At 42.0% G+C, this 25,878-nt stretch overlaps 1 protein-coding gene across 10 annotated transcripts in view; it reads left to right on the top strand.

Moving 5' to 3' along the window:
* MNAT1 (MNAT1 component of CDK activating kinase) overlaps positions 1-25,878 on the top strand; it is a 180,828-nt gene that overhangs the window by 39,711 nt on the left and 115,239 nt on the right. For 4 of the 10 annotated variants that reach the window (XM_037901142.2, XM_037901143.2, XM_037901145.2 and 1 more), the window contains exons 3-5: positions 5,590-5,697; positions 11,021-11,173; positions 12,667-12,740. The exons of 1 other annotated variant lie outside the window; for it this stretch is intronic. In XM_037901142.2, the coding sequence (XP_037757070.1) occupies positions 5,590-5,697; positions 11,021-11,173; positions 12,667-12,740 (335 nt within the window). Of the gene's footprint in view, positions 1-1,171; positions 2,590-5,589; positions 5,698-11,020; positions 11,174-12,666; positions 12,741-25,878 lie in introns of those variants that run through there. 5 more of the 10 variants (XM_037901146.2, XM_007065307.4, XM_037901147.2 and 2 more) reach the window with 2 other exon arrangements.

Below are 25,878 nucleotides of genomic sequence, written 5' to 3'. Positions count from 1 at the left end.
GTGAAAATAAAAATGGTTAGCAAAGGAGGCGCTTTCTGTGTGAGATTCTGCCACCCAGAGTTCATCACTGTGGGCTGGCAAGAGGAGTCCTGCATGCAGCTTATGGTAGTTTATAAAGTATGTAACTGGGTCTGCTTTTTGTATTTTGTTTAAAGTCAAACTATGATTCTGATTGACTGGAACCAAAATCGTGCCATTGCCATTGCCCTGAGGAACTCTATTCCCAAGACTGTATGTGAACTACCAGTGTGAACGGTAGTGTGACCGGTTCATTTACCTGCCAAATTAAAATGTTTTAACTACCTGGCACAATGTCCCTGAGCACCTGACTAACTGGTTGCAAGGACATACCTCCACCAGATGAGAACAGCAAAATCCATGCATCCTGAGGACCCAGTAGAACCCGGACAGAAAGAAAGTGTGCTCCTTCTTTCCTCTTTTTCCGCTCTGTACATGTGTGTGAGAGCACCTGCATGCACACACTCTAAGCAACTGTGCATCTTCTTTTGTAGCAGGGTGACTGAAATCAGCAGTTTACATCTGTGATCTCAATCGCTTTGATTTAAATCTCCAAATGAAAAACCTTGATTGATTAAATCAGTTTTTACTACTTTTATTTTGTAAAGAAAGGTATATTCTCATTGGTTGATATAACCATTAAAACGTGTTAATTTACAACTAAATTGAGTATTTACACTAGATTTGGTACATCTTTTTGCTGCCTAGGTGGGTGCACTATAACAATATACATTTATGTAAGCAATTATATAGCTTAATATTTCAGATTCTCATTAATTTTACTTTTTAATATGTTAAAAATCGTGAATTATATATTAATTACTAACTTTTTGCTCTTGATTTGTGTTAAGCTGCATTAGGAATGGAAACTGGAATTTAAATGCACAAAACAGCATATACAATTTTTTATTAAACAAAACAACATTAAATGTTTTGGATATATAAACTTTTCTTGTAAAAATGAAACATTTTGATAACTAAATGATTTATTAAAGGAACAGAGAATTGAAGTCAGTGCATTTCCCAGGTCAGCCTGGGAAAATTTTCAAATACGCCTAAGTGAAAGTGATTGGAACTTAAGTAACTATTCACCTAAGTCACTTAGGCTGTCCTTCAGACTTTTAAAACTAGTAGGTCTCATCCCCTCGTTCCTAATTTTTATTCGTAAACTGGAAGAGACAGGTTTTCTGCTTTTTTCAACTCCTAATCGATTTTTCTCAATTTCGAATGAATTAGTCCAAATGAAGAAAATATTCGTTCTGTATCTATAGAAGAGGCTGCTGCTGTCAAAAGCTTGTTTAGTACTTCAAGAAACTCTGGTTCCAGGTCTTTAGCTAGTCACACCACTGAACTGGTGGAAGTCACTTTCTTTTCAAACATCAGCAAATGCGTACTGCTTGTATGTTTCATCTCCAGGCCTGAAATTTATTATGGTTGGCATGACTTATGGGGGGCTTATTAGATGTCCATTTCATAGCAGCAGCATCTTCTTCAGTAGTTAGGGATCTATCCTGGTACTTTGGGTGGAGAATATTGGCAAGAAAATATGGTGGAATAAGTGCTTGATCTATCCACTTTCCTGCCTGTAATTTAACTTTGTTGGTTATTTCTTTCTCCGATGTCTCTTGAGGTTCTTTCCAAATTTCAACAGAAATCTTTCTGAAGTTTGTCCAAGGCGATGGAAATAGGTTTCAGTATATTCAGCATATCTTCTACATTTTTTTGACTACTTTGGGGGTGATAGTTCCACCTATTTTGCCACGATTTTCTTCACAAATGGTCAGAGTAGGCAAGTTCTTAATAAATAGCTGAAGACAGTTAACCACTGAATTTCATTGTACATGTTGGGGGAGAACTAGTTTTGCATCCTCCTGCTATGTTCAGTGAAGCTGAAGCAAAGCAGTTGTTAACAGAAGTATTTTGCTACTTCAACAACATTTTTCTTTATTCCTAGAGTTGTATTTAAGTCTTTTTGATAAAAGATGCATCAGCTGAGCACTGCAGCCATATGTTATAAATTTCCCTTCATTATCTTATTCTAGATTTCTTCTAATCTTTGCTACATTTGCAGCAGTGTTTGTGACAAAACTATACACTTGAATTTTTGTTCAGTTTGTCATAGCTTTTACTGCTACTTCTTTTGAATATTCTGCTGTATGTGCATTTCCTTATTGTATCAATTGCTTCTGTAGGATAGACAACTGAATCTTCTGTTGTCACACAAGCACATACCACTGGATCATTGTGTATGTTGCTCCACCCATCAAGATTCAGATTAACAAATTTCCTGTCAATGTTTTTTGCATGCTGTTCAATTGCTTTCTTGTACCCTGTATCCAGTAACCTTCCAACAAAGTCTGCTCTACTGGATAGAGTGTAGCCTGGTCATAATGACTGAACCATGTCAATGAAATGTTTCTTCTGAACAAGACACAAGGGAGAATTTGTTTGTATAAACAATCCACGCTACTTTTATCTATGGAGTCTCACTGGAATTTGCTGGTCCTCATTACCAGCGCATCCATGGTTTGATTAGATGATGAAGAAAGTCTTTCTTTTTCTTTTATACAGGTAATTTTACTGTTTGACGTTTTGTTTAGTTGCAGCACTGCTGGTGATACCAGCAGATGATTCTGATGTTGTAGACATTGTAAAGGGTGGGCATTCATAACCCCTTATGTCTAAGATGGAACCTGAAGCAAAATGTTAAGAAAATGTCATTGTCAGCGAGTGTTACTCAGAGCACTGATTTTAAAAAGTTGAGATCCTAAATGGAAGATTCGTACTTCTGTAGCTGTTTGTACCACTGATTAAATGATATGATTTATTCTAAACCCAGTTTTATAGGGAAAATAATTAATAAATCATAATGATTATCTAAATCTGTTTAAACCCTTATCTCTAACAACATACCAGTAGCTTGGGAAAAAAAACTTTTAAAAAACATTAAAATTCATAAATGCCTAATACAACTTTACTTTTAAACAGGAAGCCTTCATCTAGGATATTTGATTATACTCAGCAATAAAAATCATTTCATAAATCCAGCAGGAACAGTAAAAATTTAATCAATAAATACTACTGCAATGAACAAACATCAGAATATAATTGGTAACACACGCATGTTGAAATACATAAGTAATCCACCCAAGATGCAAATTTATGACAAGAATCTAAGTTATCATTTACTGACATAGTAAGATACGGTAGGCAGTACATAAGAATGGTGCAAAAATTAGTAAACCAGATTGTTCAGATGTGTCCACATCATCTTCAACATCATTGCCTTCTAAGGAGCGTTTTTCATAATGTTGCTTCATTCTGACAACCAGGCCTTGCATCTCTTTGTTGCACTTTTTCCATTTGGCATATGTTCCTTTTTAACCCAGAGGTACTGGGTAAATTTACTCTCAGGAATTTCTGTTTGGAGTCCGAGGCCGGGTCCCAGTGCCTATGATGACTTTGCCGGTCTCTTGCACCTGGTAGTACAGCCCCTATTGTGCCATATTTAGAAAGCTTTACCTCAAAAGTTAGACGGCTCTTTCCCTGATGCTTCTTTATATAGAAAAGCAGCCTTTTAACTCAAGTTCATCAATTGAGCATATTTATTTTATTTAATGTTTTAAGATGCTATAGTAAATTAAGGCCTTATATTTAGTATTACACTTGATTTTAATTTTATTTGGGTTTATTTTTAACAAGAAAAACTTAAATAACTAAATTTTTTTTTAAATCAACAACAAAAAAAACCCCATCAGTTTTTCTCCAACCTGTGCTGCAGTCCCTTGGAGAAGTGTTTCCCAGCCCCTAGAGCAAAGTGCTGTGGGGATGGGAGGAGGGAGAAGCTGCCCCATAGCAACTCCACCTTCACTTTGTCCCATCAGCTGCTCTCACAGCTCCTCTTACTCAGACGCACGAGGCCCTTTTGCACAACTGCTTGCCTGCCTTCCCCCGACCCCCCAGCCACCAACATTTTCGGTCTGTGACGCGTAAAATGTTCATGTGATGGCCCAAATCCCATAATTTTTCGGAACCACAGAACTGAGCACTACTTCAGCCCATGGAAAGAACCAGCCTACTGGGCAGTGTCTGGTAGCCCAGCAGACCTGTCTATGCCTTGTACCATGCATAATCTCAGAAAACAAATCTGTAATAACCAGTCAGCCACAGCTTTACTCAGTATTTGTGTGCAGGAGACACTGCTGTGGAGCATGGGTGGCTATTAACCACATGTGAATCTTGTGCAATAAACACAACTTTGAAAGCTGTTTAGAAATCTTTTATCTGCACTAAAAGGGTGGTCCGCTTTCTGTAAAGCATCTGCGGCCTGGAAATCAGGGTAGAAATCTTACGAGATCAAGCTTTTCTTATGAGATTTCTTATGTTTCCTATTCACATATACAACAAAATCTCTCTTCTGCTGGTTTCTTGGAGCTGCTTCTTCTGGCTCTATCTGAAATCTAGAAAGGTTGAGACAAGTGCAAATGAAAAAAGAAAAATAATTGTTCTATTTCTCTTCTCCCCCCCCCCCCCCCCACTTTGAACCACTTTGGTTTTGATTTGAGTCTGGGATAATGTTCAGATTTGTTCTCATTTTATCTGAACTGTGCCTAGGCAGAATGATTCATAGATGAAATGCAGGTTACTTTAAACTATAGAAGAATGTTGGTTAAAATGCCAGAAAAAATGCAGATAGAAGTAGTTAAATATTTGATTTTTTTTTTTAAGTACGTACATCTCTACTTAAAACAAAAAACAACCCAACTCTGCAAAGGAGGAGAATAAAACAACTCTACTGCTCTGCTTCAAAAACAAAAAATACCATAAAAATGTTCTTAGGAATGAGTAATGGCCGTGGATCTAGGCTTCTTCTGCAGACTTGCTGTACTCAGCAGAATCTAAGATTTCATTAAAAAGCATTTCTAGCACTTCTGCTTGCAGAGATAGCCCTTCCTTTATGCTGCTGTTTTGTTTGCTCTGCAGCCAACCAGACTAAAACAATATGCAGTACCATCAAAATGTGAACTACTTCCATTTGTCTTAACATAGCAATAGCATCAGCGGGGCCTGATTCTTTATTCCCTCCACCCACACCGAGTGCAGTCCATAGGGAGATGCACAAAATGCTGGATCACACCCAAGTGTTTACTATTTAAAGGTTGGGGTTTTTTGTTTTGTTTTTGTTTTTTAGAAGATGATTTGTCCAAAATAAATGCCCAGCTCTAGGAAGTGGAGCTTATTTTGTGAAATATCTAATGTTCTCCCCACAAAACTTCTAAAAAATGTTTCCAAAGCACAACAGAGAAAGATCTCTTTAACATGGTCCGTTACCAACTAAATATTTATGTTAAGTGTAGAAAGCAATTTAGTGTTGTGAATGCATTCACAATGCTAAATACATTTTCCCGTTTTGTTTGCATTCCTTGTAAATATGCCATCTTGCTGATGCAGTTCAGGGCAACTCACATGTATTTCCCATCAGTAGTCCAGCAAGAGTGCCCACTCTCGGGCTTCCGGCTCCCCAGCCATTGCCTCTCACAGTGGAGATTCTTGTCTTTCTCGTCTGACCAGGGTATTTCCAGGCTGCACCGTTCCCTGCCTGCACGGTTACCCCCAGCATAGACAAGTTGCCCAAGGACACCTGCTTGCTTTCTCTTCAGAGACTGCTCCAGGCATAAGGTACCACACAGCACTGTCTAAGGAAGCCTGCTTTACTGTTAAGGTAAAAAGCATTACAGAAAAAACACATTAAAACAATAAAAGTATCTACAGTATGCTAATAAGCTTACCAGGGTTCACCCTAACTCTAACATGGATTCTGACAGGAACAGTCCTTCACACCCCCTGCGAGGGGGATTCCCTGTGGTTACAAGTTCAGCTCAGAATAAGGCCTCAGTAGGCCCAGTCCTTCCAACTTACCCTACGGATTGGGGCCCTCCATTGACCAGGGGTCCTTCTGTTTGCTGGATCAGGAAGAAGGTCCTGAGCCAGTTTAAAACCAGACTGTTTATCCAAAAACCCGTCCTTTGTCTGCTGATCCCTGGAGAATCCAGTTTGAACTAATATATATGCTAGGGATGTAAAAGGTTAACTGGTAAGCATTAGGCTTACTGTTAACCGACCGTAACCATTAACCCTGGTGGCCCTGTGCCGGCTGGAGGGATCCCAACCCTGGCCGCGCTGCGTGGGCAGGAGGGGTCCCGGCTGCACCACACCAAGCTATCTGGCCAGAGGGACCCCAGCCCTGGAGTGGTCCCAGGCCCTGCTGGGCCGGGTTAACCAGTTAAATGATATAATTTAAATCATTTAACCGTTTAACTTTTTAAACTGATATTTACATCCCTAATATATGCATACCTCTCCAGGAGAGTGGCATGAAAAGGGTTGATAAGGAGGAAGTACATTAGTATCCCCCCTCCTTACTAAGGAAGGTACATATAATGCTATAATAACACATACACAGTTGCATTTTAATACAGTTTACCCCAAAGGTATTAACCCTAATTCCATAACTTTTTATCTTCATTCCATACAGGTCATTCATGATATTGCAGAATGTTGTCAGTCTGTCACACTTCTCAGCATAATCGTAGAGCGGGCCCTTATATAAGCATGAGATGTTCATTTCACATTTGGCACTTCTGAAGGGGGATAAAAAGTTGTTAGAACATCTTGCCAGTATTCTACATATGTTGGTTGACCTTTGTAATGATAATTGGGTCTTGCTGATCTTATTCTACTGTAAAGAGTCCAGTCTCTTCTAGACGTTTGTGTGACTATTTTTAGGTGAAATTAGTAACTCCTTTCCCCACTGCCTATCCACCCAGATACGCTGGTGGATGACTCCTCCCAATTAAGAAAGTGTTTTTTAGGACACACACAAATGTAAAATTAAATAAAGTATTTTGAATACAAATGATACGTAGTTTTCTTTGACATATTCTGTATTAAGACTGGTTTCAGAGTAACAGCCGTGTTAGTCTGTATTCGCAAAAAGAAAAGGAGTACTTGTGGCACCTTAGAGACTAACCAATTTATTTGAGCGTAAGCTTTCGTGAGCTACAGCTCCGATGCAGTGAGCTGTAGCTCACGAAAGCTTACGCTCAAATAAATTGGTTAGTCTCTAAGGTGCCACAAGTACTCCTTTTCTTTTTGTATTAAGACTGAAGTTCAGTTTCCCATCTTTTTTTGACTTGGTTAAGCATCACGTGTCACTGTCAAATGCATCGTTATTCAGGGTCCAGTTCCCACTGAGATCATTAGGAATTATGTCATTGACTTGTATGGGAGCAGGATCCAGGTCTGAACAAATGTACAGTCCTGATTTAAGCAGCAATCCATAACCTTTGTTATTATTAGGCTATACTAGTTCCCTGAAATTCTGACAAAGGACCCAATTCAGCAAAGCCCTTAGCACTGACTTCAGTTGGAGTTAAGCATATGCTTAAGGGCTTCCCTGAATTGGGGCCAAAAATGCCTGTCCTGATTAAGTAGAGTAACTGATACACAAAGGCTAAGTGGCTTGCCAGTTCCTAAATGGAATTGTCCAAAGGTGGGCACGTAAGGGAACGCTACACTAGCTGGTATTACTATTCCTGCTAAATAGATGCATGATACATTGTCTGAATCTACATAGCCTATGGGTGACCCTCCTTGGGACAGCTCTGTGATGTTATCGTAGGCCATGATCGTACCATGTGCAAATAGGGTAACCACCCATCCCAAATTGGGTGGGACAGTCCTGAAATGCAGAGTTCAAGTCCCAGTCCTGGGCTGAATGACTCTGGGACAGCATTTGTCCTGGATTTCCTGTGGCGCTGCTCCATGCTTGCCTGAGGCTCAGGGGTGGCCCCAGCCTCTTGCTGAGGTTGGCCTTTGCCCCTCGCCATGAGGCCCCATCTCCTGGTCTTTCTCCCCCCTGGCCAAGCCAGAAGCAGGAGCCAGGCAGTAGTAAGAGCTGCCCAGGGAGTCCAAGTTGCTTTGGAGAGCCCTGGACCTTCCACCTGCCTTGGGGATGGAGACATGGGACTGGGGCTACTCTAGGGCCCCTTGGCCCCCTGCCCAGGGCAGGCGGAGGGTCCGGGACTCCCCACACAGCACAAAAGGCTCCTTGGGTGGCTCTTAACCTGGTCTGGCTTCCAGCCTGGCCAGGGGTGGGGTCTTGGGGGAAGAGGAGGAGTGGGGGGTGGGGTCACAGAGAGGGGCGGCATCTCCTACATGTGTCCTGCTTTTGCCTTTTGAAAAGGTGGTCACCCTACATGCATCACGTAGTCTGACTGCTGTGCCTGTAGAGAACCCCACTGGGACTCCATGTGGATGCAGCAGTTCGCCTGCATGTTTCAGGATTGAGGTCTTGGATCATAAACTTTTTGGGTCAGGAACCATATTTTTCTTTTCTTTTTTGTTCAACACCTAGCACAGCAGGGCCCTAATCAAGATCAGGGCCTGTATGCACTTTCCAAATGTAATTAATCCCCTCTTTCCTGCAGCCTGCCCTTGTCTTATAGGTGTGTTCTTTGGGTTTAGTGGTACACAAAGAGATCAAAGAGAACCAGTCAGATGGGATCTCAGGAGATTATTTCCTTTCTTTTAATAAAACAAGAATATTCTTGAGATCAAACGTGTCTGCGATCAGTCGTTGAGAAGGTGGCCAGACCTCCCTTTGCTTGAGGGCAGGTATGGCCGATCAGCAAGGAAGTGTAGAATTTCAACTCTGTGTAGTCATTCTCTGGGATAGTGAGGATACTGCTGTTGGGCAAGAGATTTTTGCCTGCTCTGTGCCAAATTCTGCCCTTTTAAAAAGTCCCATGTAACCCCTATTGAATTCAAAAGGGGTTGCATATAAGTAATGGAAGGCAGGATTTGGTGTGTGAGGAAAATGGGAACTTGAGCACATGAAATGGAAATTCCCAGCTAGAGGTGTCCTGTCACCTTTTTGGTATAGACAGATATTTTCTAGCCTTCAAGAGACACTGGCCCCAATTTGGGAAAAGACTAGAGCGCTTGCTTCAGTGCTTTCCCAGGTAGGGATGCTTTCAGAGTCGGGTCTAGTTTGAACTTGATATCTAGTCAATTTGGGGGGAGGGAGAATGTTACGTTGCTTCAGGTACTACTGTGTTTGCACAGTGCCTGGCACAGTAGGGTCCTGTTTGCAGCTGGTCCCTAGACAATACTATAATAAAAACATCAGCGCCTGGGTCAACCTGCAAATCTTTGTAGCTTTACAGTCTTGTTTCCCTAATTTAAAAATTAAAATCTGTCCCCTACCCCCATTCCTCTTCTGCATCAGGTGATATAGTGAGAGACCCACACAAACAAAATTGACTGCCTAAACCAAGGGAACAATGAAACTGTCTATACACGTAGGGTTGAGACATGCACAGAGTAAACATAGTGGTAAAAAGGGAATGTTTCCTTCCCACTGTCTTTCTATTATTTCAGTTATGGGTGTTGCTTGTAAATGACAGTAGGCAAAACAGTTTGAACAGAAGCTTAATTTTTGAGCTGACATCCTTGTAGTGCATCACTTTTCTGGTCAAATGTGCTAAAAATTTTTTTTTCCTTCCTTCCCCTCCTTCTTTGATAAATTGTATTTAAATGTTTGTGCTTCTGAAGTAGAAGTAGTAAGTGTGTGTGTGTGCGTGTGTGAGAGAAATATAAATAAGAGGAAGATTGGTTAATGGAATGGAGTTGGCCAGTGTTTAAGATAGCATTCAAGCAGAATGGCAAAGTAACATCAGAGCAACTAATTACAGTTGCACTGTTCTGCAATTTCCAATCTTAAATGAAGGCAGAATAAAATTAGGTTACTCTAGCCTGCTCTGCCTCAATAAGTAATGGAACCGGTCTGCTCAGCGGGATGGAAGTTTTGTTTCAAGTTCCTTCACAACCATCTCAGTATTTCTCTTAACTCTCTAATAATTTGCCTGGCAGACTGAGATTAGGAAGAGACAGTGAAGCTTGGCCATTAGTATAGAACTGTTTCATGGCTTTAATGTACCAAAGATATAAATAGCGCGCTGTCTCTCTCACCCCCTCAACAATAGGACATGACTGCAACAGGTGTTGTCCTGTGCTAGTATTTTGCATGATACGAGTACCCAAATACATCTTGAGTTTTGTATTGGTTTCAATGTCCTGTGGGTGTTCTTCTTTTGTTGTTAAATGTCAGTTGACATTTAGCAAGTGACAGTTATAAACGAAGATGCTTGTTAATGTGGTAGGAATCAGCATTTTGGGGGGTGAGGCGGGGTATGCTGCTTCTGTGTACAATCTATTTATGTGCAGTGCTCTGAATTTATAAGCAGAAAAAATAAGGGGACTCTAACACAGGGCATTGGTAATAATGGGACATAGAATCTCTTGAATGTGGTTGAGCCTGGTTTGAATCTAGCTCAGGTCCAGAGTGACAGAACTGTTACAGTACTATCTATAATTGCTGGGAGAGCTAGGGCCAAATTGTGATACCCTTATTGTCCGGCTATACAGAAAGGAGGACAGCAGACATTTTGTTATGAGTTTAAGCAGCCTACAACTTCATTATTAGATGTCTGGGACTACCCGGCAGATAAAAGTTTACAGTGCAGGTAACCCCATGTTCATTCCACAATTACCCAGGGGGCTTCCGCCAGCTCCCCTTCTTTTTCCATCCACATCATCCACTCGCCCACTATGCAGTGAGAATGCAGGCTACCTGGTGTTCTCAGCAAAGAGGCCAAGCAGTTTAAACAGGGAGAATAAAGCCTGGAGGGGGCTTCCTTAGACCAGGCCAATGTAGGGAAACTTGCACTGCCATTGCTGATGCTCTTGGGTACCTTGAATAGAGGACATTTGTTTCTAGTGATGTTAACCTGGCACCTTTCATGAGCACAGTGTTTCCTTGCTGTCACTCTCGTTCACACAAAATTAAAAATAATGTGCAAATAATAAACAGGGGAAAGACTTACCTTGCAGTTACTGTTAAGCATCACTCTTTCATTTAACTCATTTTTCTCTCTGTCAGATGCGAGAGTTGTGTGGAGCTGCTGTTCGTCCGGGGGGCCGGAAACTGTCAGGAGTGTGATACCCCACTGCGGAAGAGCAACTTCAGAGTGCAGCTCTTTGAAGACCCTGCCATCGACAAGGAGGTGGAAATTCGGAAGAAAGTATTGAAAGTGTGAGTATTGTAGTTCAGAAAACTAAATTCAAATGGACTTAAATTATTTCCATCTTCAAAAAAGGATTTATTTTTGCCAATGGGAGTATGTGTGTGTGGATCTAAAGATTCGGATGTCTTAATTTTGTTTTGTTTGAAGATTTAAGTGCCTAATTTTAAAAAAGGAATTGATTTGCTCTGCAAGCCATGTAACTCGTTGACCTCATTAGGAGCAGAGGCTCATCATGACCTTGAGGTGTCTTTGCTTTCCTAACCAGGTCCACTCTGTGTAATGTGGGGTGGTTGTGCTTGCCTCCTTGAAAAGGGTTTACCTTCCAAACTGAATTGGTTCTAGAGTGCGAGGACAATAGTTGCTTTCACCTTTTTGAGGTGAATCAGTGAGTGGATCAAGGAACAGGAGCCTTGTTGTTGTTGCATCTGGACCTAGCTTTTGAACCATGGAGTTTGAAGATGTGAGGGTCCCACATATGAAGACTGGGGCTGAACCCTGTAAGGTGGGAGGGTCCTGGAGCTCCAGCTCTAGTCTGAGCCCAGAAGTCTGCACAGAAATGAAACAGTCCCTACAGCCTGACCCTTTCAAGCCCATATCGGCTGGCACTGGCCAGCCCTGAGTTTTTCTTTGCTGTGTAGACATACCCATAAAGTCTTCTGTGCTTGACATACAAGTGTTGGTAAGGAGTCTACCTGTCAAAAAAACCCCACAACATTTCCTGAATCTTTTTTTTGTTATTACAGACATACTTGCTGACAGGTATTTTGAAATAGTTACCAAAAATAATTGAAAATGGCATGATTATATTGTTACTTTATTATATTGTGCACAGAATTTTTAGGGTGTGGGGTTTTTTTTTGTGTGCGCAGAATTCCCTCAGGAGTAAAATTGTTGTTCTCTCACCTTTTTCTGCTGAAAACTGTTTTGGTCAGAAATAAAGGATTGTGTGAAAGAGTTACTGATGCTGAAGAGATGAATCCCACAACATTTTGTTTGTTTGTCTGTCCCTCATTTTGTGTCATTGTTGCGTCCCACATGTGAGCTTTGAGAGGTGTGGGTGCCTGGGTTCAAATACGGTGGCACTTATTGGCTGCACCCGAGCTGGACACAAAGCCAAACTGCATACTCTTCAGCCATTTCCACAAGGAGCTGAGGTGGTTATTTTCTAGCTGAGAGTACTCCTAGTAAGTCTGCTTGCTTTTTTTTTTTTTTTTTTTTAAGTAGTGTCTGAGGAGCTGATTTGGAATTGGTAAACGCTAGCCTATGCCTCCACTTCTTTGCAGCTCCAGAAATGTGGTAAAGACTCAGGTGTAGCACTGGTTCAGACAGTGGTGGTCTCTTCACTTGGGGATGGGCAGTCCTATTTCACTTTAAAGGAGCCATATAGTATTCTGACCATAATAATCCTTGGCCATATATACCATGTATGAAGTGAGCCCAATGTTGAATTCAACTGCCATCTCGGTGCATTATGCAAACACTAGTTTCTCGTCTCTCTCAGATACAATAAAAGAGAAGATGACTTTCCCAGTCTAACGGAATATAATGATTTCCTGGAAGAAGTAGAAGAAATTGGTAAGTCTTAATGCTTACATTTTTGATGTGCTGTGCTCATGAGACCACAGGCTTTTATCTTCCGACTGCCTAATAGAATATCAAAGCTGCATTTCTTTAATAGGGTTTATCATGGTATCTGATGTTTATCTAATTACTTTCTCCTTACATTTTTAATCATATTTGTCCAGTTGGGGGACATATTTAAGTAATAAACATTTTATCTGCAAGAGAAAAACTATGATGCATAGAGGAAGTGGTGTTCTATTGCTGGAAAGGAAAGGCACACAGGGCATTGGTGGTGCTGCAAAAGAAAAGATTAAACAAAGAAGAAAAATTCAAATTCTTATTATATGCCTTTGTTAGCTTTATTTACCATGACAGCAGCCATATGGTGTCTTTCATCATTTTGCTTCTGTGAGTACAGTAGTTGGAAGCTGCTTTGAAGTAGATGACCTTACATACCACTGTGGCAGCATTTTATGTTGCTACTCGGGAGAGGAAGGTTTAGGAGCAGACGCTGAACTCTTTTTCTCCTTGGATTTGCTGAAGCAGAGACTTGCCCTTTGAGGGAGGAATTTGTTTTGTATTGGAGTTCATTTTCCACTTTTTTTAGAGTTACTCAGGATTTATGGAAGGGTGATGGAGTCTGCATAGACAAAAATAGAAGTGTTCAGAGTCGTCGCTCTTAAATTGTTTGTTTGTTTTTTGGAGGAGGACTGAAGGGGCTGGGTACTTTCAGGGAAGGCAATGATTGAGGTTTAAAAGAAAACATGGTGAAGGTGATCTTGCTCCCTTTTAACTCTTCAGCAAAGAAGAGTAAGCATTCCTCTAAACTTTGTTGGTGTTAGCTTCAGAGAGTTGCATTCCCCACCTTTTCAGCTATAAGTAGCATGTTGTTGTGTTATTGTTGGCATCAGAAGGTTGAAACTGGAGAGCTAATGTGTTTGTCTGGGAAACTTCAGATATAGCCAGGCAGGCCAAAGCCTTTGGGAGAGGTAGGTAGAGTGTGTGTGTGTGTGTCTGTGGGAGGTTCTAGCAACTTAGACAGATTGTTGAAATGATGCTGGGAGAATCTATTTTGTGCTTGTGAAACGGAAGAGAATATTTTGCAGCATTTGCCATAAGCTTCCATCTCATTATTGCCATTACCATGGCTTGAAACATCCATTCGCCTCAGATGAATGGAAAGCTTGGCTGAGTGGGTAGGAGTATGTGCACCATCAAGATTTTTCTACAGAGTTTTAAGATTCTATTTATATTTCTAGCTCTCATGGTTGATGTTAAATTACCAAATGTGAACCAAGTGCGAATCAGTACCATGCTATAGCACTGCATGGCCGAGTGGCCCCTATATAATACATGACAATTGCTGTTGACTGCTGATACAGCACGCAGATTAGGAAGCTGGTATAGGTGGAAGCAGAAATTGATCTTCCATTGAGGTTTGAATAGATTTTTATATGGTAGAGGTCAAAAGTGGATTGAAGTTCAGCTTCACCTTGCTCTGGATGCCTGGTAAATTTAAAAGTAAATAAATAAGCCATAAGACCTAAAATAAAAATAGGTTTCAGAGTAGCATCCGTGTTAGTCTGTATTCGCAAAAAGAAAAGGAGTACTTGTGGCACCTTAGAGACTAACCAATTTTTCCACTTTTATGCATCCGATGAAGTGAGCTGTAGCTCACGAAAGCTTATGCTCAAATAAATTGGTTAGTCTCTAAGGTGCCACAAGTATTCCTTTTCTTTTTGTAAAATAAAAATGTGGTTAATAGAACGAAGTATATAAAACATGCAGCAGTGTCTATCTCTGCAGCCCCTGGGACATTTTTGTTGCTGTTTCCCCAATGGTTGTTTCTTTGGAGTTCAACTTGAACACATGTCTTTTACAGTGTCTTCTCTCATTAGATGTGATCTATAACCTTATTTGAAAGATTACTTTCCCCCTCACAAGAAGCCTATTATGCTTAGTCTATTTTCCTTTATTTTTTTAAACAGAGCAGGGAGAACGCTGGCGATATAGCAACAAACATAAACGTTATGGTATTGACCTGCCAATATTTCCACACCCCCCCCCCCCCCACATTTTGAGGTGGTTTAGAATGTAACCATTTAAAAAAATGGTAATTCCCCACGAAAAATCAGTTTGACAATTTTTAGCATATTGTAGACACTTAATTGTCATTAACACCAAGAAAAAATGAATGGGGTAAATTCTGCTTTGGGTCAGCTGGGCACAACACTCATTGAAATCAATGGGACATACATGTGCCTCACAAAGAGCAGGAATAGGCCTTACAAAGAACACTGCTGCAAGTACAACAATGTGAGCCAGACCCTTTTTGTATGCTTCCTACTCTTTTCCCTTCCGTATTACTTCTTAAACTATTTTTTTTAAACTTAGTTCTGAGCTCTTTTTGATAGGGACTGTCTTTTTAGGATGTGCGTGTACTGTACTTAGCACAGTATGGTCCTGATCTTTGAGTAGGGCCTCTAGGCATTACTACCATACACATAGTTGTTAATAATTACTGCTTTTTAAAGCATGAAGTATAGTCAAGTGGGAAAAAGTGACTACTATTCATGTGCCCTATGGGCATTTCTACTTTTTCAAAGCCTTTTTTGTAGTAACCATTGTGTAGTGACTTGTGTTCATGCCAAAATTACTATCTAGTGAATGTTTACTGGATGTAAAGAACTAATGCCTGTGACTTTTTCCCTGTGGGTCACGTTAACTTCATTAACGAAGGAAACGACACAATGCAAAGGCATGCAGCTCTCTCAAAATGTAAAAGACGACAGAGATACAGAGCTTCTGCACCTGCCCCAGCCAGAATGTCCCTTATTTGACCTGATGGGGATGAGTAATTGGAAATAATTGTAACTGTGCAAGCACTTTAAAAAAAACAAACCTCTTTTTACAGTAAAAAGAGAACTGAGATGGAACATCCATAATTCATAATCTCTAATTTAGGTTTTTCTAGATGACGTATTGATTTTTTTCCACCCACCCCCTAAAAGAGGGTATGGGCAGAAGAGGTTGGGACATTTCAGCATCAACTGAAGATGGCAAAAGCAGTGTTTTTTGGGGGAGGTGGTGGAGCATTGGCAATCAGCTTCGTTTTGAAGCTCTGTGCTTTCAGGGGTCATCTCTGTGCCACTCCCAGTCTGTGTCAATGAGCTTTATGATGACTGCTCAGAAGCAGAGGCTAGAAATGATGGGGTAGAAAAAGTGGTGTTTGTGCTACACCAATACTTACCAGTAAGTTTTTAACTTAATTTGTAGCTGTCTTACGCCAGAAATATCTACATTAAGCACTAAGTCCGTGTGCATAAAATATCGCAGGATAATGATTTACAATTTTGTTTTTTTAATTTCTATTGGCTAATTAATGGACTTGAGAATTAGGAAAGTGCTAACCTGTAGGAGAAATATTCATTGACCTTTTTTATTTTATTAGTAAGGCAGCACAATAAATCAGTTTTTCCCTTATTAGGAAATAGGAAAGAAAATCTTGACTACATCCCAGCTGATAACATAAACTTCATTATAAAGTACATTGACTGTCAGATTGTTTTGTGACATCCATACACTTTGGTTGCTTTGTAAAGTCATGTGATTCTAATTCTGTTTGTTTTTTAATCCATTTGGGTTAAATCTTGTTCCTGATTCTACTGTCATGGGTGGCCCTGATGCAGGAGAATCCAGGCATTTCCCTTGTGGATAAGGGCTGGGCACATGGATTGGGGCTCTTGCAGGTTGTCCATGTACCTAGTTGACTGTTTAGGTCTGCTTCAGCAAGAACTCCTTATGCCCCAGAATGGAAGGGGTTGGGGTTGGGCCAGTGAATCATGCCTGCATACGTCCTCCAGCCATTCACCCTCACAGGAGAATCTTGCTTGAATATTCTTCAGTGGCAAGAATTCTTTCTAGCAACAATAGCTATCTGCATTAAAAGAAACACTAATTATCAAGAGAAGGCTCAAAGTTGGTAATGTCTTCAATAGAAAGTGTGAGAAATTTTGATGATGATTTAAACACCAGTGATGGATTTATTTACTATTAACAATGCTGCTTTCCCAGACCAATGATTGCTTCACATGGCTTTAAGACTTGTCTCAAAGGTTAATTTTAAATCCCATAATAAACTATCAGATTGTTTTTCCTTTTGTTATGAGATTAATTAGTAGCATTGTTAAAAATAGAGATTATCTCACTCTGTCAAGGCTGGATTTCAGGAAATCTGTGGAGTTTTGCCTAAATAGAATTAAACGTTTTAGAAAATACAATAGGCTTCTTGTTGTATTTCAGCAGCTGTCTAAAAGCAGGTCAACTTCTAAACCAACCAATGTGAGATGAATAAGGAAGTAAATAATTCTCCTATACAAATCGGCTTCTCTGTCTTTACCTTTAAGATTTTCAGGCTCATTATATGAGCTTATGTTATGCTTCAGAATAGAAAGTAATAAGACTGGCTTGCCTTTGAAATCTTTGCAGAATAGCCATCTGCTTTGCTAGTCATATTCATACATTTTTTTTGCTAATTTTTAGCTAGGAGTAATGTAGGATTCCTGGTTTTAACTCTTTGCTTGTTGATTTGAAACTTTTTTTAAATGTTGCTATTAAAATTTAAAAAAATTACACCCCCACCTCTCAAAACCCGTAACGGGCCAAATTCTACAGACCATGTCTGAGCAGCCCTCCTTACTGAGGTCAGTTTAAATTCTATGGAATTTGGCTCAACCATCAATATGGTGACACCATATTTTAAATGCTCGTGGTTGCAGTATTGTTTGTTCTATGGGTTATGTTCACCAATCCTCAAATATCTGCCGTTATTCACTGACGAAGAAGAATTCAATTAAATGCCCTTAACAAAAAGGAGCATGCCAGCCTGCTAAGCTAGGTTGTTGTAATTGAATAGCGAAAATATTTTTTTAAAACTTTGGTTAGGAAGTAGTGCTTTTAGAAGATTTAGCCATTAGACTATGTATGCTATTAGTTTTGGCTAGATAATGACCAGCAAAGAAGGCTCTACATCCAAGAGTTTAGCTTGCGTACTTGCCATTGTAGGTTTTTATAATATAGGTTAGACCAAATCTAACTCTTTAATGTTTTAAACCTTGATGTCTAGAGATTTTGGGGGAGTTAAGGGAAGGTGCTGGGAGATGCTGTGTTGAGGCAAGGAAGTGAATCTGTTTGCTGCCTGTGGCCTGCCTGCCTATCTACTGAGAATTGTGATTTGTCCCTCAGTTGATACCCACTCCCCCTGCAACCTGCCTTCCCCATTGCCAGTTCTTGACTGCTTCCTCAGGCTAGGCACTGGAAAAAGGGTGGTGATTCAACAGTGAGGTGGCAAAATTACTCAAGGTAGTTAAGTCCAAAGCAGATTTCAAAGAGTTACAAAGGGATCTCACAAAATTGGGTGTCTGGCATGGGCGGTGGGTATCATAGTTTGGGGGAGGCTGTGCCTCCCTCAACAGCCAGGAGTGGCCCCGCTTATGCTCCCCCCCAGTTCCCTTCCTGCTTCTGTGAGCCGGCTCTTCCCATGTGCTGGGGCTGGCTCTGGGGCCACATCTCCTGCCCTTCCTCCCTCCTGGCGATCCGGAGGCTGGGCCCAGCAGCCACAATGGGGGGCGCTGAAGGGGCGGGGCCTCAAGCAGAAAGGCAGAGCTGGGGGCTAGCCTCCCCAAGCCAGTGGCTCACATGCCACTGATGGTGACTGGGCAATAAAATGGCAGATGGAAATTCAGTGTTGATAAATGAAAAGTAAGGTACATTGGAAAACATAATCCCAATTGTACATACAAAAGGATGGGGTCTAAATTAGTTGTTACCACTCAAGAAAGAGATCTTGGAGTCATTGTGGATAGTTCTCTGAAAACATTTGCTTAATATGCAGCAGCGGTGAAAAAAGCTAACAGAACGTTAGGGACGATTAGAAAAAGGATAGATAATCAGATAGAAAACATCATCATAATGCCACTACATAAATCCATTGTATGCCCACATCTTGATTACTGCTTGCAGATCTGGTTGCCCCATCTCAAAAAAATCTATTAGTATTGGAAAAGGTACAGAGAGGGCAAGAAAAATTATTTGGAATATGGAACAGCTTCCCTATGAGGAGAGATTAAAAAGGCTGGAACTTTTCAGCTTGGAGAAGAGACGACTTAGGGGGGATATGATGGAGGTCTATAAAACCTTTGGTATGGAGAAAGTAAATGTTATTTACTCCTTGACATAACACAAGGACGAGGGGTCACCCAATTACGTTTAATAGGCAGCAGGTTTAAAAGAAACAAAAGGAAATACTTCTTCACACAACGCACATTCAACCTGTGGACCTCGTTACGTGGGAATGTTGTGAAGGTCAAAACTATAACAGTTTTCAAAAAAGATGAGTTCCAGGAGGATTGACCATCCTGGCTAATAGCCATTGATGGACCTGAGATGCAACCCTATGCTCCAGGTGTTCCTAGTGTCTGTTTTTCAGAAGCCAGGAGTGGACAACAGGATGGATCATTCAATTGTCTGTTCTGTTAATTCTCTCTGAAGCACCTGGCATTGGTCACTGTTGGAAGACAGGATACTGGGCTAAATGGATCATTGGTCTGACCCAGTATGGCTGTTTTTATGCTCTTACGGTATGACGAGGGTGGAGAGGAACTTGCATAGAGCCCAGAGAGGTCCTATGCAGAGAGCTGATGCTTACAGCTGCGGGGAAGACAGCTTGTGAGAGAGCTATTCAGAAAGCTTGTTTTGGGTCTGGGTGAGGGAGCAGAAGAAAGAATCTGATGTTCTGTTCTGTGGGGCCGGAAGGAGAGAGGAGTGATTGGCGTCTAGCCTACTCAGTCACAGGGGCTCTAAGGGCTGATTGTGGATTTGGAATGGGTTTAAGAAGATAAAGTGAGAGAGAGAGAGAGAGAGAAAGAGAGAAATTTATTCTGCCTCCCCCGCCCTTGTGGTCCCATGGTGTATGTTTTGAACCATGCAGATATGAAGTTTGTCAGCATGTGTCAGGACCTGTTCAGCCTATTATGGTTCAGTTTGAAAAAAACTCTCCAAACAGTCACGTTTGTAAAACCCAGTTTAGAAAATCATCCAGCAGTGAGGTTATAGAAAAATACCCCTGCTGCTCAGGTGACCAAAGACATTTGGCTTCTCATTTTCTACCTCCGCATGCACCTGAAGTGTACCTGGGTATCCTGCCAGGGCAGTGTACCTCTGTCATGTGCTTTTTCTTTCTTGTGTTATCGTAGGTTTAGAGAGCTGATGTGCTGGATTTAAATTGTAGGAAGTTCTGACACTCGCATGCAGCTACTTTCATTGCAGGGCTCTGATCAGAAATGTGGTTGTACGTCAGCATTTTCACATGACCATTCATTTGAGCCACTGTGCCCAAATGTCTAACAGCTTGTACGTTGGAAGCTACAGGTTGGAAAGCTGGAGGTCAAAACAAGATTAAAATAACTGGTTTTCTTGAGGAAATGTTGCATTGCTAAAATAGTAGAAGTATTCCCTGCACTTTTTTTTTTAAATTCTAAGATTTCAGAGCAATATAATGTTGAAAAATGCTGTCTCTTTTGGGAGAGAGCAGCATAAGAAATGAAAATCCATGTTGAGCAACCTCTCTCAAAACACAAGGGGCCTAGCTTTCAAAGGCAGAGAGCATTCACTATTATTTACTTGTATTACAACAGCATCTAGTGACCCCAGCTGAGGTCAAGGGTCCATTGTACTAGGTGCTGTTTGTGCTCATAATAAGGGATAGTCCCTGCCCTAAAAACTTAAAATCTAAATAGAGCAAGCAGATGAAGTGTGGGAGAAAAGAAGTATTATTTCCCCCATTTTTATAGCTGAGGGAAGAGATGCATAGAGGCGTTAAATGATTTACCCAATGTCACATAGGGAATGTGTGGCAGATCTGGGAATTAAACCCAGATTTCTGAGTCCCAGTTAAGGGCCTAAACTGCAAGACTGTCCTGCCTCTAAAATAACTCTGAAGTCAGTCTGGGGTTGTCAGAGTAGCAGCTGTGTTAATCTGTATTCTCAAAAAGAAAAGGAGTACTTGTGGCACCTTAGAGACTGGGATTCATCAATTCTGAAAGTCGGGCTAAAATAAACTGAAAATCCTTTCGATCATTACTTCTTTGTAAGAAAGGGGTATAAAGCACTTGTTCATTTGTTTTTTAGCTGTAATCTACCACGCCACTTTATATTCATCATATTCAGCCCAATTGCTCCAATCGAAGGGATTAAAAGTTTCCCTCACCCAGGGATAAGTATTGAGCTCTCTGGGTAGGAACCTAGGCCCATAATTCCTGTTGATGTGTCAAGGTGAAAACTAGAGATATTACGTTAGCTATCCCTAAACATTTTAGGCAGCTACAAAAGTGTGTCATGCTTTATGGATGCTATACTATTTATTTATTTATTTTTTTAATTTTTAAACCCAGACTAATGGAATTAGCCACGCTTCCTGAAAATGAATGCTAACTCACTGGTTACAAGAGCGTGCTGTATTTTTCCAAAGTTACTTTTGTTTGAAATATGAGTGGCATCGTGCCCCTCACCACCATTCTCGTGCCATTATCATTGGTTCCAGCTCCTTGTCACTTTATTCCAGATGAAAAGCTACTAAGCAGCAACCTATATCTCTGTCATTGTGTCTCTCCTTTTTTGTTCTGCCAATGACACCTGCTTTTGTTCTTCTCTTCTGCCTCTCCCACCACTCTGCCACCTTCTTTGTGGCCCTCTAGGCATGGAATGCTCTTGCCCAATCTGTGGGCTGACAGAGCTCCCTTGCCTACTACAGAACTCTTCCAGAAGCTCACTTCTTCTGTTGTACATATGCAAAGTGTGAGCGGAGAAAGGATGTAAATCAAATGGACAAACACAAGCTAATGGAACCAGATGGATTCCTGCCTACTGTTAGATTAAAAAAATGGAAATAGTATATCGGCTACACTTGTGTCCTGTTGAATTACTGAGCACTTCCGTGTGTAGAGGGCAGCAGTGACCATGAGATGGTCGAGTTCAGGATCCTGACAGAAGGAAGAAAGAAAGGAGAGCAGCGGAATATGGACCTGGGCTTCAGAAAAGCAGACTTTGACTCCCTCAGGGAACTGATGGACAGGATCCCATGGGAGGCTAATATGAGGGGGAAAGTAGTCCAGGAGAGCTGGCTGTATTTTAAAAAAGCCGTATTGAGGGCATAGGAACAAACCATCCCGATGTGCAGAAAGAAGAGCAAATATGGCAGGTAACCAGCTTGGCTTAACAGAAATCTTCGGTGAGCTTAAACTCACAAAGGGAGCTTACAAGACGTGGAAACTTGGACAGATGACTAGGGAGGAATATAAAAATATTGCTTGAGCATGCAGGGGTGTAATCAGGAAGGCCAAAGCACAATTGGAGTTGCAGCTAGCAAGGGATGTGAAGGGTAACAAGAAAGATTTCAAGGGCAACAAGAAGGAGGTCAAGGAAAGTGTGGGACCCTTACTGAATGGGGGAGGCAACCTAGTGACAGATGATGTAGAAACAGCTGAAGTACTCAGTTCTTTTGTTTGCCTCTGTCTTCACAGACTGGGTCAGCTCCCAGACTGCTGCACTGAACAGCACAGTATGGGGAGGAGGTGAGTAGCCCTCAGTGGTGAAAGAACAGGTTAAGGACTGTTTAGAAAAGCTGGACAAGCACAAGTCCATGGGGCTGGATGCGCTGCATCCGAGTGTGCTAAAGGAGTTGGCGGATGTGATTGCAGAACCATTGGCCGTTATCTTTGAAAGCTCATGGCGATCGGGGGAGGTCCCAGGTGACTGGAAAAAGGCTAATGTAGTGCCCATCTTTAAAAAAGGGAAGGAGGAGGATCTAGGGAACTACAGGCCAGTCAACCTCACCTCAGTCCCTAGAAAAATCATGGAGCAGGTCCTCAAGCAATCAATTCTGAAGCACTTACAGGAGAGGAAAGTGATCAGGAACAGTCAGCATGGATTCACCAAGGGCAAGTCATGCCTGACTAATCTAATTGCCTTCTATGACGAGATAATTGGCTCTGTGGATGAGGGGAAAGCAGTGGACGTGTTGTTCCTTGATTTTAGCAAAGCTTTTGATACCGTCTCCTACAGTATTCTTGCCAGCAAGGTAAAGAAGTATGGATTGGATGAATGGACTATAAGGTGACTAGAAAGCTGGCTAGATCATCGGGCTCAACAGGTAGTGTTCAATGGCTCCATGTCTAGTTGACCGCTGGTATCAAGCGGAGTGTCCCAGGTGTCGGTCCTGGGGCTGATTTTGTTCAACATCTTCATTACTGATCTGGATGATGGGATGGATTGCACCCTCAGCAAGTTTGCACATGACACTAAACTGGGAGGAGAGGTAGATACGCTGGAGGATAGGCATAGGGTCCAGAGTGACCTAGACAAATTGGAGGATTGGGTTAAAAGAAATCTGATGAGGTTCAACAAAGACAGTGCAGAGTCCTGCACTTAGGACGGCAGAATCCCATGCACTGCTACAGGCTGAGGACCAACTGGCTAAGTGGCAGTCCTGCAGAAAAGGAGCTGGGGTTTACAGTGGATGAGAAGCTGGATATGAATCAACAGTGTGCCCTTGTTGCCAAGAAGGCTAACGGCATTTTGGGCTACATGAGTAGAAGCATTGCCAGCAGATCGAGGGAAGTGATCATTCCCCTCTATTTGGCACTGGTGAGGCCACATCTGGAGTATTGCGTCCAGTTTTGGGCCCCCCACTACAGAAAGGATGTGGACAAATTGGAGAGGGCCCAATGGAGGGCAACAAAAATGATTAGGGGGCTGGGGCACATGACTTATGAGGAGAGGCTGAGGGAATTGGGCTTATTTAGTCTGCAGAAGAGAAGAGTGAGGGGGATCTGATAGCAGCCTTCAACTACCTGAAGGTTCGAAAGAGGATGGCAGAAGACAGAAGAAGGAGCAATGGTCTCAAGTTGCAATGGGGGAGATATAGATTAGATATTAGGAAACACTATTTCACTAGGAGGAGGGTGAAGCACTGGAATGGGTTACCTAGGGAGGTGGTGGAATCTCCATCCTTAGAGGTTTTTAAGGCCTGGCTTGACAAAGCCCTGGCTAGGATGATTTAATTGGGGTTGGTCCTGCTCTGAGCAGGGGGTTGGACTGGATGACCTCCTGAGATCTCTTTTAACCCTAATCTTCTATGATTCACATGTGTATATAATGACAGGTTTCAGAGTAGAAGCCGTGTTAGTCTGTATCCGCAAAAAGAAAAGGAGTACTTGTGGCACCTTAGAGACTAACAAATTTATTTGAGCATAAGCTTTCGTGAGCTACAGCTCGCTTCATCGGATGCATGTAGCTCACGAAAGCTTATGCTCAAATAAATTTGTTAGCCTCTAAGGTGCCACAGGTACTCCTTTTCTTTATGTGTATGTAAGGCACTTATGCGGCACCACCACTGGGGTATCTGAGCATCTCGCCATCTTGAATACGTTTTTTCCTCCCAACAGCACCACAGGGTAGAGCAGTGCTATCCCCATTTTACAGATGTGGCGGGGAACTGAGGCATAGAGACAAAGTGACTTGTCCAAGGTCATACAAGAAGTCTGTGACAGAACAGGTATTGAACCCTGAACTCCTGACTCCCAGGCTAGCACGTTAGCCACGGGAACATCTTCCTCTCCTTATGATTCAGATTGCAAGCTTTTTGTGGCCGGGACTGTGTCCTTTTTAGTTTGTGAGGGGTTTATCAGTGACAGTGCGAGCTTCCCTGCTCTTTCATGTCAATGTACCTCAGCCGTGTTCTGGAGGGGCCACATAAAGAGTGTGATTGGACTGTACAGTCTCCATGTTGATTCGTGCTGAGTGGGTTGCTATCTATGCTAGTTTTAGGGGTATGGTGATCTCTCTGGTGTCCACTCTGAACTGGACTGAGGCCACCAAATGATCTTCATGTGATAATGACTTTGAGTCAGAATTGACTTGACCCCAGTTTGAACCAGTGACCTAGTGGTGAAAGGCTCTGTATCTAATTACTAATCCCCTGCACACCTAGTTCTTTCAATCTACCTGCTACAGAAGCTGCTCTATTCCTGGAGGCATCTTTAGTTCAGATATACATGATTGGGAATGTTCAGCGAAACAAAGGGCCTGGCTGCATATCCTTCATCTTGTTGCATAACTTAAATGAGAAAAATCCTCCTAATATTTGTTGTGTACAAAGAAGGCTTAGCACAACACATAGCACTGAGTAATAGGTTAACTTGTTTTTCTTTTTATGGATCTCTGCATAAATGTGGAGATTTTCAGCAAGGGCAAATGACTCATAGGAAATGGAAGGGCCTCATTTGTAACGAGGGGTGTGTGTGTGTATTCTACTTAGTCTAGTTCAGTGGTCCCCAAACTTCTGAAGGTCTTGCTCCCCATTCCTCCTGTCTGCAATACCCTGCTCTTCTCTTCCTCCCGGCCCCCAGGAGCCAGGGCCAGGAATAGGGCCGCGGCTTGGGGGCGGGGGGATGGATGTGGATAAGGGTAAGGGGCTAAGCATGGGTCAGGGGGCAGGGATGGAGCCATGGCCAGAGGTGGAGGGCTGGAGCAGGAGCAGAGCCACAGTCAGACTGTGGTGGGGTTCGGCAACCGGGCCCCCGGCCAGGTGCAGAGCCGTGCCAAGGCTGGGGATGGGGTTATGCACCGTTCCGGGAGCCAGGGATAGGGGTGGGGGTTGGGCGGGGGCTGGGTGGCTCTTTGTCCCTGGGTGGGTGGGGGGTGGTGCCCCACAATTTGGGGACCTCTGGTCTAGGTTCTTCTTGGCCTTTATAACAAGTAGTTTATGGCTAATTTTTGTGCTTCTTGGCTATTGATGCTGTTCAAGGGATTACTCTACCAGTATCCCATGAAGGAAGCAAAACATCAGGTTCTACTTTCAGTTATGCAGGAAGACATTTGCAAGAACTCCATTTAAGTAAATTAAGTTGCTATGGAGTTGACAGTGATGTAACAAAGATCAGGATCTGGCCTTTGTGTGTCCAAGTGATTTTTTTGCCGTATTCAATTAGGTATATGCTGCTAATATGGTAGGGACAAGGAGCATTAAATAAGGATAATACTTATTGGCTATAGTTGTGTGTGTGCGCGTACCAGATTAATACTATGATTTCAT

Source organism: Chelonia mydas, chromosome 6, assembly GCF_015237465.2.
Source record: "Chelonia mydas isolate rCheMyd1 chromosome 6, rCheMyd1.pri.v2, whole genome shotgun sequence".
In the NCBI taxonomy this organism is placed as follows: domain Eukaryota; kingdom Metazoa; phylum Chordata; order Testudines; family Cheloniidae; genus Chelonia; species Chelonia mydas.
This window is presented reverse-complemented; position numbering and strand designations above follow the sequence as displayed.